The following is a 14613-nucleotide window of genomic DNA, read 5'->3' on the forward strand; positions in this document are numbered from 1 at the left end:
AGACTGAAGAGTTCAGATTATGCCATGAACCAAAATGTAATTCAGTCACTCTTGTAGTTGTTTACAGGACTTAGGGCTCCTGCACGAGGATTGTTGTTATTTGGCCCACCAGGAAATGGGAAGACAATGCTGGTAAGAGAGCTGCTTTCTTCTATCACATGGGCAGGCAATCTCCTCTTTTGTTCCCCCCAGTACCTCTTCTAAATCTGATTATATTTGCTAAAAATTGGCAGTGTGTTTTTCTTTCATTTTAAGGCAGGAAACAAACGTGAGATTTAAAAGAGGCTTAAGATAATTTTTTTCTTTAAAAATCCTCAAAATTTCACTCCTTAATCCAGAAAAATAAATGCCCATTTGTACTCCAAGCTCATTCATTTCAATTATTCTGCCCTTCCCTTTAGCCAGAAAATACTGTCTATTTGTGTGTTTGGCATATTGCTTATGGAAACAGTGTTTGAACATTATATTTTATATATGTACCCAGAAATATTCTTTCTTATCATTTTGAGATAACAGAGTAGTTTCATGTTGGGACATGGGTACTCCAGTTAGAAGAATGCTCAGAATTTCCCAGTATCTTACAAGAAAAAGTAAATTCTGAAATATATAAGCAGACATATAAAAGTATAACATACATTGCTAAAGTGCTGATAGATTGAAATTTCCTTTAACATATATAGTTATTTACTGGGCACATATGTGTCCAATCAGCAGAACTCTGACTAATAAGGATAATTACATTGCTGAAAGATGTTATGTGCTTGGTATTATTAAACCAATTTTTAAGACTTAAACCAATTTCTTTTTAATATAGGCCAAAGCAGTGGCTGCAGAATCAAATTCAACCTTTTTTAACATAAGTGCTGCAAGTCTGACATCAAAATATGTAAGTAGCAATATTATATTCTGGCTATGGTTAAAAAGTCATTTTAGGAAGTTTTGAAAATAATAATAAATGGAGTCGTATTTGCACCAGATTCCAGTACATTTGAAATCATGTTTATCTGTTTCTAAAATATTTTTAAACAGTGTCCCGTGTGCCTTCGGCTTTTAGTCATGCTGGCCACGTGGCCAAGGAGAGCGCTGACTCTTCATCTTTGAAATTGAGATGAGCACTGCTCCCTAGAATCAGGAACGACTAGCACATGTGTTTGAGGGAAGCTTTACCTTACCTTTAAACTATTTCTAATTCTTATCTACATCTGTATCTAATTGTATTCCCCTGGAATACATTAAAATTGAAAGCTGTAATACAATCTTATGTCTCTCTGAAAATTCTTGTATGTATAAAGTCCTCTTGGACATGGTGCTATAGAAATAAGTATTTAGGTAATTCTTTTTCCACTATATCCCCAGAACTGTGAATCTAACCAGATATTAAGAAATGGTTTTTTCAGGAATAGAGATTAGATAAAAGAATTAGTAGGTGCTGCTAGAAAGATGTATCTGCATTAATTGGCAGCAACAGATTTGATATATGTTATATTAACATTTCAATTTAGTGTTTCTTTCAAGACAGAAGAAAAAAAAGCTCCTCCAATAAAGTATGATTGTATGATTCTGTACTTTCCTGTGTAATTAGGTTAGAGTAACAAGTATATATTAATTTTGTAAAAACTCTTTTCCTTTTAGAACCTTTTCCATTCCACATTCTTTGGGGCAGCCTGCTGAAAAAAAAGTGCTTTATGTGTGCCTGGCTTGTAGAGGGGGGATACAGATGAAAACTTTAATAAACATTTAAAAATTAATTTAATTATAGTAAATATAGTAACGAAGATTTAATGTCACAGTCATAGAATAGATCAAGTTAGTCATATTTTAGTATCCACTGATAATATGCCAGTTGTGAAGCATATGATTCAATCAATTTGAGATAGATATCTTGTTTTTTCCCCCCTTAGGTTGGTGAAGGAGAGAAACTAGTCCGTGCACTTTTTGCAGTAGCTAGAGAACTTCAGCCTTCTATCATTTTTATTGGTAAAATTTCATGTATCTGACTAGTTGAATTTTGATTTAAATTTAAAGGATAAACCTTTTAAAAATAGTTTTAATTGAGAATAACATATCATTCATTATCCATTTTATTATTGAGTTGCATTGCAGAAATAATATGTTCTTAACTCAGAGTTTTAAATTTATTTTATAACATTTATAATAAGTACTGATAATCTATACTTGAGAACAGGATTTTTTTTAAAAAAAGCAAATTTTTTTCCAGTCAATGACCTTGACAGGTACTTGTTAATTTTCTTAACCAATGTATGGAAATGGATTCCCATTACCTTCTCTTTTTTCTAAACTTCTTGGTCTAGTCTCCTATCCTAAGTTTTCCTGTTGGATCTCCTATTCCAGTACTAACCAGCTCTGCTTTGCTTAGATTTTTAAGATAAGCCATATTTGGCTAAGTGCTTTTCAGATAGTATATTAATAACCCGAACCAGAAATTTTAATTCTGTCATTTCTACAAATGTTGATAACTTAAGAGCTGTTGAATAATATATGCTATTTGAAATCTCTCTCTTTCTCTCTCTCTCTCTCTCTTTCTCTCTCTCTCTCACACACACATACACAGGTGTAGGTATAGATATATGTGTGTGTGTGTGTGTGTTTATATAGCATGTGTATATGTGTGTTATGTATGGGTATGGTAGATAGATATTTTCTTTTGAGCAGGCAACAGAATTTCATTTTTAATGTGTGCAGTGTGGTCACAGAAAAATATCAATAAAGGTTATCTTTATATTTTAGATGAAGTGGATAGTTTATTATGTGAAAGAAGAGAAGGTGAACATGATGCTAGCCGACGTTTAAAAACAGAATTCTTAATAGAGTTTGATGGTGTAAGTATTAATTGTGGAACAGTATTACAGTGCTGGGTGTTAGCAGCAGTTATATAGTATTTTTAATTCTAACGATTAAACTTTTTATTATTGATTAAAAAAATAGTTGAGGTTTTTCTAGTAAAAGATGAATTGCTACTATTCTCTCCCCCTGCTTTTTTTTTGCTAAGCTTAAAGTATTTTTCAGTATGCTTGATTTTTTTGGATCTAGAGACAATAAATACACCAATGAATAAAATAACTTTAAGCTTTATTGTTACCTCAAGCAGAGTCAAAAGCATACATAACAAGCAAGATAATACCCCTCTCTTTTACAAGCTGCCAGAACTCCTTAATAACAACAGCAGAAATACCACAAGGGTGGCCAATTTCCTTAGTACCCAATGCTAGGTTCAAAGCAGAGACTGATAACAAACAACATCTCTGTCAACCATCCCACTGCATTAAACAGCAAAAGAATCTCCTGGGACATTTTTTATCCAAGAGTGTATCTTTACTGAAAAGCCATATGGGAACAGAAGTAGAAAAGCCAGTTCTCATGTTTTCGCCTGCAAACACTATAGGAAAACTTTCCCCTCCCTGGACCTCCTATTGTCCATTGTCCACCAATCAGTTGCTCTTGCATTCCCAGTTGATGACTTTGGGGTTTGGGTCTGTCTCATGCTTCCAAGCAACACACTTACATTCCCTCCCTCCCCCCGTTACTGCTGTCTCGTTGCGAGCAGGGTTCCGTAGCGAGTCAACCATGACAAACCCCAAGGGTTTTTTTTATCAAAACCTAGCATCATGACTTTACTGACTGTTATTTGTCAGGAGACTGCAAGATGTCCTTGGCTTGGTAGCATATGACTCTTAGTGTAAGAAAAACTTTCAAGCTACCTAAAGATTCCCCTCACCCTGTTTTCTTTAATCAGTAAACAAGAAAAAAAAACCTTGTAGACTTTTCCTAATAATGAGAAAATCATAATATGTCATTAAACTCCTCAAAATAATAATGGTTTCTGCATTGCCACTACATGGTCTTGTGGAAATAGTTTGTTCCCAGTTACAAGAATACGTTTATATTTATACTTTGATGTTTCCGTTTCTGATTCTATCTGAATTTGCTTTCTGGGGAAAAAAGGTACAGTCTTCAGGAGAAGATCGCATTTTAGTAATGGGAGCAACTAACAGGCCACAGGAGCTTGATGATGCTGTACTCAGGTATTTTAACTCCTGCATAATTAATTAGGAATATGTAATGTAAATTTAGCTTTGATGCTATTCTTGAACACTAATTTGATATGCCATGTGTAAAGAGTATTTTTATTTTGGTAAAAAATGAAAAAAAAAGGACAGTAAATAGATGATGAAATATTTACTGGAAATATTATTGGAATGAATTGTTGGAAATATTTTATAACTATATTTTTGATACAAATCAACAATTTATCTTCATTTTGTTACTTGAAGACAGGTTGAATACATTAAAAATGAAATATAAACTTCTATTCACCGAAAATGGAAAGATCTTTCTGGCCAAATGCCATTGTGTTTCAAAACAACTCTCAAGTTTTCTTCTTATATGTATGCCAATTATTTAAAAATAATTGACCAAATTCTAGTCAACATAGTGGGAAGAATCCCAACTGCCAGGAAAATTTAGTTTTCCTATATATTTTGGAATATTTATTGCTTTTTCAAGGATACTGTAGAAACGTACTGGTTGCCAAGTGCCAAAACACAATCATGTTGATTGGGGATTGGGTGGGTTGGGGGATACCAGCTTTTGGATCCAGGTCAGAGGTAAGATTTTTGGGAGGGTCTGTTGTAACTTTGGATGATTGCTAAGCAACTGGTCATACTACCGGTGGATTGAAAGTTATTCTGGTAACTTTTTGCATAGCTTCTGTTTTTATGGCACACTTGAAAAAGCAATACCTTTTCTAAAATGTATTGGGCCTGAATTTAAATTTTATTAATGACACTTATGATTCCTTCTTCCTTCCATTGTTCATGTCTTCTTTCACTATTAAATTCTAATCAGTAAAGACACTCTTGAGTTATATGTTTTAAATAGAAGTTTAGTAAGATAGCATTTTTATGCAATTATTAATTTTAAAATAAATAAAAATAAATTAGCAAATTACATTGGCACATTCGTACACAATTGGAACTCAAGACCTACAAAATAAATGCCCACAAAATAAGTAAAATTAAGTAAGAAGTGCAGCTGCTTTGATGTTGAATTGAGATTTTTCCATTTCTATTTATTGTTTCCTGTTTTTTCATTTTCCCCTTTTCTTTTTTTGCTTGTGTTCCACTTTCTCAAGCCCAGTGTATCATTCTTCCTCATAATCTCATCTACAATTCTCACTTCTCAAAGCCTACTGGGCTAATAACAAAGTGTAATCTTGAAATTCTAATATTAACTGCTAGCAATAAATAAAGGGCTAATTTTAAATTTTAGAGTTTAAAAAACCATTATTGCTAACTACAATCCTGGTTTGAAAATTTTATTATATTTTCAATATTTTTTATTATATCTTGAATCTTAAGTAGATCTTTTATACTTTCTATTTCTTTCTCAGACGATTCACCAAAAGAGTGTATGTATCGTTGCCTAATGAAGAGGTATGTAGATTATGGCAATATTTTAAAGTAAGAATGTTTCTTATTCAATTCTTGGATGCAAATTAATAATACAAAAATTTGTTCGTTCGTGTTTAATTATAGGATGGATTCTTTTATCATAAGGTTGTCTAGAATTTCTGTAGTGAAACTCTTCCTTTCCTTTTCCTTCTTTTTAATCTTTTCCTCTGTCAATTACCCCTTTGCTCATTTCCCTACTCTATAAATTTTCTTTAACTTTTTGATTATCTTCCTATGAAGTAGTGACGAACCTAGATTGCAGCTGAATAACAAATTACCATTAACATCAGAATTAACCTACATATGGATGGACATTTAATTGTCACTATATCAGTTCTGAATATGCCTTATTTGTAAAAAGATTGGCATAAAGAGAATGCATCTTTCTGCTTCAAGTTTACTTATTTTTCATTATCTGGAAATTTAAGCTTTCACTTTTAATGCGAAAGAAAACTTTCAAGCAATAGGCAAGTAAATATAAATGGTATATTTGCATGGGTGCCAAGCCAAATCTGTTACTTGCCATGAAATATCTATTTAAACCCATAATGTACTGGACAGCAAATTAAAGACAGTTTTGAATTTTCATTGCCTTCCATATCAGTCCCAATCAGATTTTCATAGCTTTTCACATATTTAATGAATGTGTTAAAATATGTGAGAAGCCGGGATAGTCTGATTGGGTATTATAGATTGAATAGAAGAATGCTGAACCCTTGCAGTTTGCTGTGTTTCTATTAAGCCATTAGCATTTTGCTAATATTTGTATAATAGCAAGACATAGAAGCATATAGGTATTTTCAAGATATAGCTTCACTTCTGTCCTATATGATTTTAAACTTAATCTTCTCTGTTGTCTTTGCAAAGTGAAAATCATTCTGCACAATTTTCAGATGTATAGAGCCTTTTGCATGATTATTTAAGCAAAGATTGCAAATAGAGAATGTTATATTTTGCAGACTCGACTGCTTTTACTAAAAAATCTCTTGAGCAAACAAGGAAATCCATTAACCCAAAAGGAATTGGCACAGTTAGCTAGGTGAGTAAATTCTAACTTAATGCTAAATCTAGGTGGACAGCGCCTAGTGATATTTGCAGCTGTTGCTCATCATAAGAAATGCTAAATATAAATGGCTCTGAGTAATGGCATAGTCATGTTTCTCTTCCTCACTGTTTATAAAGAAAAGATATCAGCACTTCATCTCTCATCATATATAGTATGTTGACTTCTTAAATGATAAGACTACAATTTAATATCATTAATATCAGCATTAAATATTGAAAAGTCTTTCTGAACTATGTACCTAATTATTTCATCCAAAATTTACAAGTTCTGTTTTACTCAATTGTATTGTACTGATTTATAATACAGAATATAAACTTTGTTAGCTTTCTGTAGAGAATATAATTTTTTGAAATTGTGTTCACTTCTAAAGAATGTCAGATGGATATTCAGGTAGCGACTTAACAGCATTGGCAAAAGATGCAGCGTTGGGCCCTATACGAGGTAAGCAAACTTTTAGCTTTGAATTAAATGCATCTCTAAGGTGGCTCTAAATAGTACTCAGATATGCATCTTTAGTTAAGCTAAGATCCAACGAAATAGTTTAGTTTGCTCAAGTCCTTGCTATAGCTAGTAGTGTTTTAAAATAATTTCAATAATTAGAATTAACTAGCTAATATTGGTTGCATACACACACACACACACCACACACACTGTTCATTAGGACTGTAGTTTAGCACAGAGACAGTATATAACAGAAGTTGCAACCAATCCAATAAGGACAGGCTAATAGTAAACATAATCAAATGAAACATTGTAACCTAATGAAAAAAAGGGTATAGGTTTCCCCTTTCCAGTCATGTTCAACGCTAGGGATGATGCTCATCTCTGTTTCTTAGTTGAGGGAGCCAGCATTGTCCGAAGACATTTTTCATGCTCATATAACCAGCATATCTATACATAGAGTCACATGGAAGATTGTTACCTTCCCACCAAAGTGGTGAGAAGTGATACCTATTTATCTATTCATATTTGCATCTTTTTGAATTTCTTGATGGGTAGGAGTTGGGGCAATTAATGTGACAGTAATATAAAAGAAATAACAGTGAATGCTAAAAAGCTACAGTAACTAAATGATAAAAAGAAATGAGTATAAAAAGGCAATGTACAAGCTTAAACAAATTTAGTGTATCAGATTGTTAAATCTAAAATAGTTGAAGTATTTTCTTTTTGTTTTATAATAGATAATATTAGCAAATATCTATTATCTATTAACAGATAAGATACATTGGAGGCAATGTATCAGAATTTGAAAATATTTAAAGATGTAACTTTTTTTCTTGTTTGGGAGTTTTTAAAAAAAGGGAGTGAGTGGAAAGTTTTGGGAAGCAAGTTCCTTCTTCTTCAACTTGTAAACACCCCCCAAATCTTGAAAAGCCTAAAACAGATAGTCCTCAACTTACAACCATTTGTTTAGTGACCATTTGAAGTTACAATGGCACTGAAAAAAGTGACTCGTGACCAGTTCCCACTGATGACTGTCGCAGTATTCCCATGGTCCTGGGATCACGACCTGCCTAGAGCCTTATGATCTTCAAGATGAAGAAACATGAACTTAACATGAACTGGTTTAAATCAGCTTTATTGCCAGAATTCGGAGTTGTCTTAATTCAAATATTAAGCTTTTTGATAGGATATATTGATTTGAAACTAATTAATTATGTTTCTTTTATTTTACAGAATTAAAACCTGAGCAGGTGAAGAACATGTCTGCTAGTGAGGTATGTGCTTTGCTGACTTCAACAATTCAGTCATTTTTAATCTTTTGTATTATTGTTTTCAGAGGACAATTGAACATTCAAAATAAAATGGATTATTTTAATACACTTTTTTGAGAGTAGAACACATGCATTTAATTTAGAAAAGTACTAAGATGTCAAGTTGGTCTATATAACATAAAAAAAAATCTGATTCTACTAAAAAGCAATTAAATACCCCAAAATATGTCATAGAAACAATTCCTCTAAGTAGATAATTACTAACCATAATTTTATATTTGAGAACACAAATGCAACTAAAAAATATGTAACACTTCAGAAAAAAGGCTAGATGTATAGACACTTATACAGCACTGCAGTGTAAAAATTACCATTCCATGAGTACAACATAAGATTTTTTATTCCATCCTGCAACCTTCCCTTATGGCACTGTGTTAGTAGATTCTCTGTCCTCTAAATTTCCAGAAACATGACGAATGCACAGACTGAGACTGAAATAGGGAGCAGAGAGATCACAGTATGCTGTTGCCTTAAGCACTTTGTATTTTGAGTCTTTTTAGCATGCTAGAAATGGGGAAATGATCTGAAATGATTTGCTAAAATTGATTCACATACTTTAGTGCCATCTAGTGGAATCAACATAGTAGTACTGATCCAAGTTTAATTACTTTTGGTCTGTGTCTCAATGCTGGTAGTCCCATGTTGATGATTTTTGAAAATAATACAGTTTAGAAAACAAGTTTTAAACCCAATAATATGTGATACTCTTTTATTATTTTTATTTTTATTATATAAAATACAAAAATAAAATAAAATAGGAAATTAAGGGAAAGGGGCCAGGAAAAAGAGGGTGTGAAATACAAAGGGGAAGAGAAAAAGAAAGAAAAGGAAGTATTGACTTCCAACTCTTCCTAGTACAATACAAGATAAACACACACCAACCTCAACTTTTTGCTTTTACATATTAATATATAACTAGCCATTTCTATAACACCAATCTTTCTTATCAACAAAACTTCCTGGGAACATGGCTAACTGAACATACAGTACGCACAGAGAGAGATATCTGAATAATATGTGATACTCAAGGCAGCTTTTTCCCCCTCTCCTTTTAGATGAGGAATATTCGGCTGTCGGATTTCATCGAGTCTTTGAAGAAAATAAAATGCAGTCTTAGCCCTCAAACCCTAGAAGCTTACATTCGCTGGAACAAAGCCTTTGGAGACACTACAGTTTGATCAACAACTTTATCAAAGGAGGGGAGATTGTTGTCAGCAAGGGACAGCTGATTCAAACTAATGCTGAATGTTTACAAGACATCAGCAGTATCTGCACTAAAAGGCAAGACTGATTTGTAATAGTTGATGATGAGCTCCCTAAACTTTAATACCAGGATTTATACCCAACAAACTATGAGAGCACAGTAAAATGGGGAAGAGAATTGTACCAATGAATGATAGGAAAAATGTACTTTGTGTACTTTTTTTGTATTTTCTAAACGTTGCTCATGATATTTACTTTTGTTGTGTTTTTCTTAATCACTAAGCCTTGTTTTCAGTTTCTTGTGTATTGATAATGTGCCAAATTAAAAATAAACCCATATGGATAAGAAGAATATTTTGAAAAGTCCACAATACAAAGCATCCGCATAGTTTTGTTCTTTTTCTTTGTGAAGTCCCACAGTCAATATATTAGTACAACAAATTGGTATACCAAATGTCTTAAAGTTGTTTTTTCTTGCAGGAGTTTTCCAGTGCATTTATAAATATCCATAGTAGGATCTTGTTTTTGTATCATAGTCAAAATATGAAATAGTATAAATTTAAATCAACAACAGTGTTTCTCTTCAGTGCTAGTTTTTGTGACCACAATGACCAAAAGCCAGGGAATTTTCCATTCTGGTGATTTTCTAAGATATGCAAGTGATCATAGCTGTAATTGTTTAATTGGTCTTTTATATCTACCATATGTTTCAGTTTATAGTTACACAACCATTTTTAAAAAAAAGATATTAAATGACTTGTAATATAATGGGCTTTTAATATTAAAGGAACAGATGGATTTACTTCTCTGTCTAATATGATTGGTGTTTACAAAATGGATAATTTATTCAATTGTATGTTTAATATATAATAGAAAGGGTATGACGTAGATAAACAAATACAGACTAATTCAGTTTTTAAATTTAGTAGTTGTGCAAAAGGATAGAAAAACAGGGCCAGAAAAGTAACATTTCTATTAAAATGTTATTGGTTTTTGAAAGCTACTTTTGAACTTGAAGTAGGATTTCATGAACTTTATTTAATTTTTTTTGACAATACATACTATTTACAAATCAACAATACTCCTAATCTTAAAATAAGGTTTTCAAATTTCTAGAGATTTCTTCAGTTGCTATCTTATAGAAGAAATTATGCCTTATGTGCAAAGGCAAATCTAAAAAATAATATATTGTTCTATTAACAGCTTGTTACTAAATCTTTGTATGAGTTATTAAACTATCACAGTTTTATTTAAAATACAATAAAACTATGTTACTTGGCTCTTACAGCTTGATTGAACAAGGCAAGTATTTAATATCTGAAACTGATTAATTGTGATTTATCTTTTGAGAATTTGGAAAGGTTAGGTTTCATACTATTGTGGATACCCTTTATTCTCTTTTCCTCCGATTTTCTTTGCTAATACATAAAGTGTGTTTGTGGGTATGTACAGAATAGATGCATGTCTCCAACTTCAACAAATATTTGTAAGATGTACGTATTATGGAATAAATTCAAAGCCTCTTTTCCTGTTTTATCTTTGAAATAATTTCAAGACCATATTGATGCATCTGAATACAGAAATACTGCATAGTATTAACACTCTTACTAAAGGTAAATGGTAAAGATGTTTGTTACACAGTAAAAAGACATTACCAAAAGACTGATGACACTAGCTACTCCTGCTGTACAATTCAGCTCTTCATACTGGTACAGTATACAATAAAGTGATTATACAGTCTTATTTAAAGTTTTATTAGTTTTAATCCTTGAACAAATTATACTTGTCTAAAGCTTCTTGATCACTTGGCTCTTTATTCTAAAGTTGGATAATCTAATCCAAGGACATTGAACATGTTTATTTTTTCCCTGATGTAGTAAAATCTTGTGGTTGCCTGAAGTCCCAATTAGAATCGTCAGAATTGTCATTTTAAATCTACAAATATATCAGATTTCAAAAACCTAATAATCAAAATTACTGTCTGGAGATTCTCAAGCATCCAGATCATGGTTGTCCCAAAAGTGCTTTTCAAAAAGGCAACTGGGCTTTCTTTTTTCTTTGAAAATGTTTCACTTCTCATCTGCAATAATCTGCCTTATTTTAATTTAAGGGCTGAACATTTCTGAATTATACTTGCAATTAGAGTCTGATTAATTAAAGCAAACATTTATTCAGGCAAGAATTATTTTTATGATATTTGAATCAGTATTACTAGGTGATTTAGATATATAAAAATAGAATTAAAACTGTCAAGTCAATTGGCTTAATTCCTTTTTAAGCAAGTGTTATTAGGAGTATTTCAGATGCTTGAACAGATTCTAGAGATCCTAGTATATTGTCTTTATTATAGCTTATTTCATAAGAATACAAATGGTTGGATTTTTAGCTTCATGTATATTATCTTTGGTAAAGGCAGTGCTATCTATCTTATTAAGCATTTTTGGGAAGGGAAATATCTGAAATCTGAGTTATGTGTACGTATTTAGCAAATTTTGAAATATGGTGGGACACTACAGAATATTTGCTTTTATGCAATAAATGTTGCTTTGAAATAAATATAACAGTTAATACATTTTCATTCAAGCCATAATCAGCAATGATTGTAATCATGTCCTTATTTCAATTCTCTTAAATAGAAATGTGAGAAACAGTTATTTATCTAGTATAATTTTAATAATACTTCTATGTTTTCTAAAATATAGTGTATTAGGCCCCTCCAGTTATTTTTAATGTGCTTGCATTAATGAGAACCTGATGAAGCTCCAAATTTATTCCAAGATGGATGTAGGATTTGTTCAATGAGTAGCATAAACTGTTACTATGTCTGTTTTCAGTTATCAAGCAACCACCATAGCAGTTGGACTTTTTAACTGATGTTTGTTCTGCAACACATCTTGGATGTCCAGTAAACAGACATCCTAGACAATTTAAAATTTTGTTTTCCGATTCTTCTAAAAAAGGCTTTATGCTATTTACATGGGGGAAAACAGAGAAAAGTGCTTCAATCTATACATACAAGTTCCTGAAAGTCCTAAAAGACATCTGTTATCTTTTCTGTAAAGAATGTTCTTCTCAATTAGTTATCTCATTTAATAAAAACTTGACATTTAAATAAGTTCTTATTTTAAATCAAAGGTGCTACTAAAAATCTGTTTTATTGAACAGATTTTCAACTATAAAGAGAGAACTTTGAACTCATTTTGAAAAAGTTCTCATATTCTAGCTGTTGAAATTAGGTTTCATAATATGAAATATTAGGAAAACTCTGCATAAATATATGAAAAATGCTCATGTAAAATTAGATTGACTTATTTGTTGCAGTTTGTCTTAATACTCAGTTTTATTCCATGTTGAGTTCCTGACTCATGACTTGCAAATCTCTTGCCTACAGTATTACTTTTTGCTGTTAATATTTCTCATAGGATAATGACTTTTGTGGGATATTTCCATTTGCTATCTCTGAAATAAGACTAGAAATCTAACTTTAAATTCTAATTTACTGTGTTGAAACAGAAATTTTCCTCTGTTATTTTCTAAATAAAAATGTGGAAACAGTATTTTGACTATTTAATATTTTTAAGTATGTTAAAATGGATTGTGAGATGTTGGTTGCATTCTTTTTTTATTACACTCAAAACAAATATGAAGTATAACATCCCTCTACTTTGATGCCTTAATTATCCTATGAACTATGCCACAAGACATCTTTCACAATAATACATTTTTTGCATGGCTATTACTTGGGGCATCGGAATACTAGTCACCTGTTCTGTAACTAAAGTAAAAAAAAATCTAAGAAGATTAGAAAAATCTAAGATGTATATGAAAGGGTTAAAATGTGAATAAAAAGCTTTTGGAAAAAGCTGTTTTCAACTGCTTTCTGTGCTGGTTGAGCACTCTTATTTGGATAGCATCAGACTGAGAATACTACATTATATAAAAAGAAAATTAAACTTTCCTGCTTTTAAGAACTAGGAAAACCAGCTGTTTAACATTTGAAAGTAAGTCCTCTTGAAGAACAGATTACATTAGCATCATGCACAAACAGTATTTTCAATCCAAAACTGAAACAGTATGCTTTAAAATGAGTCTTAAACACATTTTTTCAAAGGCTTGCAAAATAGAGGTCTTTTCATTCAAAGAGTTCTTAGAATGATTAATCAGAAGTCATTTAAGTCTACATTTTGAAAATGTGATGCACAATCTCACTTGATACTGAATTATAGGACTGGAAGGGACCTTGGAAATCTAATCCAACTCAAAGCAGAAGTCTTTATACCATATCAGACAAATGGTGGTCGGGAGTTTTCTTGAAAAACTCCTGGAGGCACGTTGTTCCATTGATCAATCATTCTCACTGTTAGGAAATTCTTTACTTCCAGGCTGTATGCTTGATGTTATTCCAGCATGCTAGATTAAGATACGGTCAACTGGTTTGTGACTTGGGACACAAAACAGTCATTTTCACTTTGTATTTTACGACTAGCTTAACTGCAGCTTCTTAAAAGATGCCAGCCAGATATGTGACAGACTGCACCCTGCATTAAAGGGGAAGGAAAATTGATCCCTCTATTGGTGTCCTCCAATTATGCTGAACTACAGTTCCTTAGAATTCCCAGGGAGTTGTCGAAGTCCATCATTTATGGAGCACACTGGGTTGTGCGAGGAATTCTGAAGAGTACTTACATCAGAGGTCTTCCAACTTCGCAATTTTAAGACTTGTGGACTTCCAACTCTCAGAATTCTCCAGCCATCATAGCTGGCTGGAGAATTCTGAGAGTTGAAGTCCACAAGTTTGGGGACCCCTGACTTAGATTAAGGGAAACAGGTTCTTTTTATGACTTGTGGACTTCAGCTCCCAGAATTCTCCAGCCAGCCATAAAAGGAGCCACAGTTCCCCACCTCTGATGCCAGTTGTGCCCACCGCTCTATTATTTCTAATTGCAGTTCCACTGTTGCTACAAGGCATTCTTATCACTGTTATCGGACCATATCCGGAAATAACGAGTTTGCCCGTCATCGAGAAATGACCCCACGCTAAACCTTATCGGTAGCTACCGCGGTTATCGCGTGCACCTTTTCCAAGGCAACGGAACAC

The 14613-nt window shown here is 32.4% G+C and overlaps 1 protein-coding gene across 5 annotated transcripts in view; it reads left to right on the forward strand.

Moving 5' to 3' along the window:
* SPAST (spastin) overlaps positions 1-13072 on the forward strand; it is a 42084-nt gene extending 29012 nt beyond the window's left edge. For all 5 annotated transcript variants that reach the window (XM_032214979.1, XM_032214977.1, XM_032214978.1 and 2 more), the window contains 10 exons: positions 58-132; positions 815-886; positions 1902-1977; positions 2749-2840; positions 3964-4043; positions 5411-5453; positions 6431-6510; positions 6908-6978; positions 8215-8255; positions 9368-13072. In XM_032214979.1, coding sequence (XP_032070870.1) covers positions 58-132; positions 815-886; positions 1902-1977; positions 2749-2840; positions 3964-4043; positions 5411-5453; positions 6431-6510; positions 6908-6978; positions 8215-8255; positions 9368-9490 — 753 coding nt within the window. In that variant the 3' untranslated portion in view covers positions 9491-13072. The remainder of the gene's footprint in view (positions 1-57; positions 133-814; positions 887-1901; positions 1978-2748; positions 2841-3963; positions 4044-5410; positions 5454-6430; positions 6511-6907; positions 6979-8214; positions 8256-9367) is intronic.
* The last annotated feature ends 1541 nt before the right edge of the window (positions 13073-14613 follow it).

This window comes from Thamnophis elegans, chromosome 4 (genome assembly GCF_009769535.1).
Source record: "Thamnophis elegans isolate rThaEle1 chromosome 4, rThaEle1.pri, whole genome shotgun sequence".
Classification (NCBI taxonomy): Eukaryota; Metazoa; Chordata; class Lepidosauria; order Squamata; family Colubridae; genus Thamnophis; species Thamnophis elegans.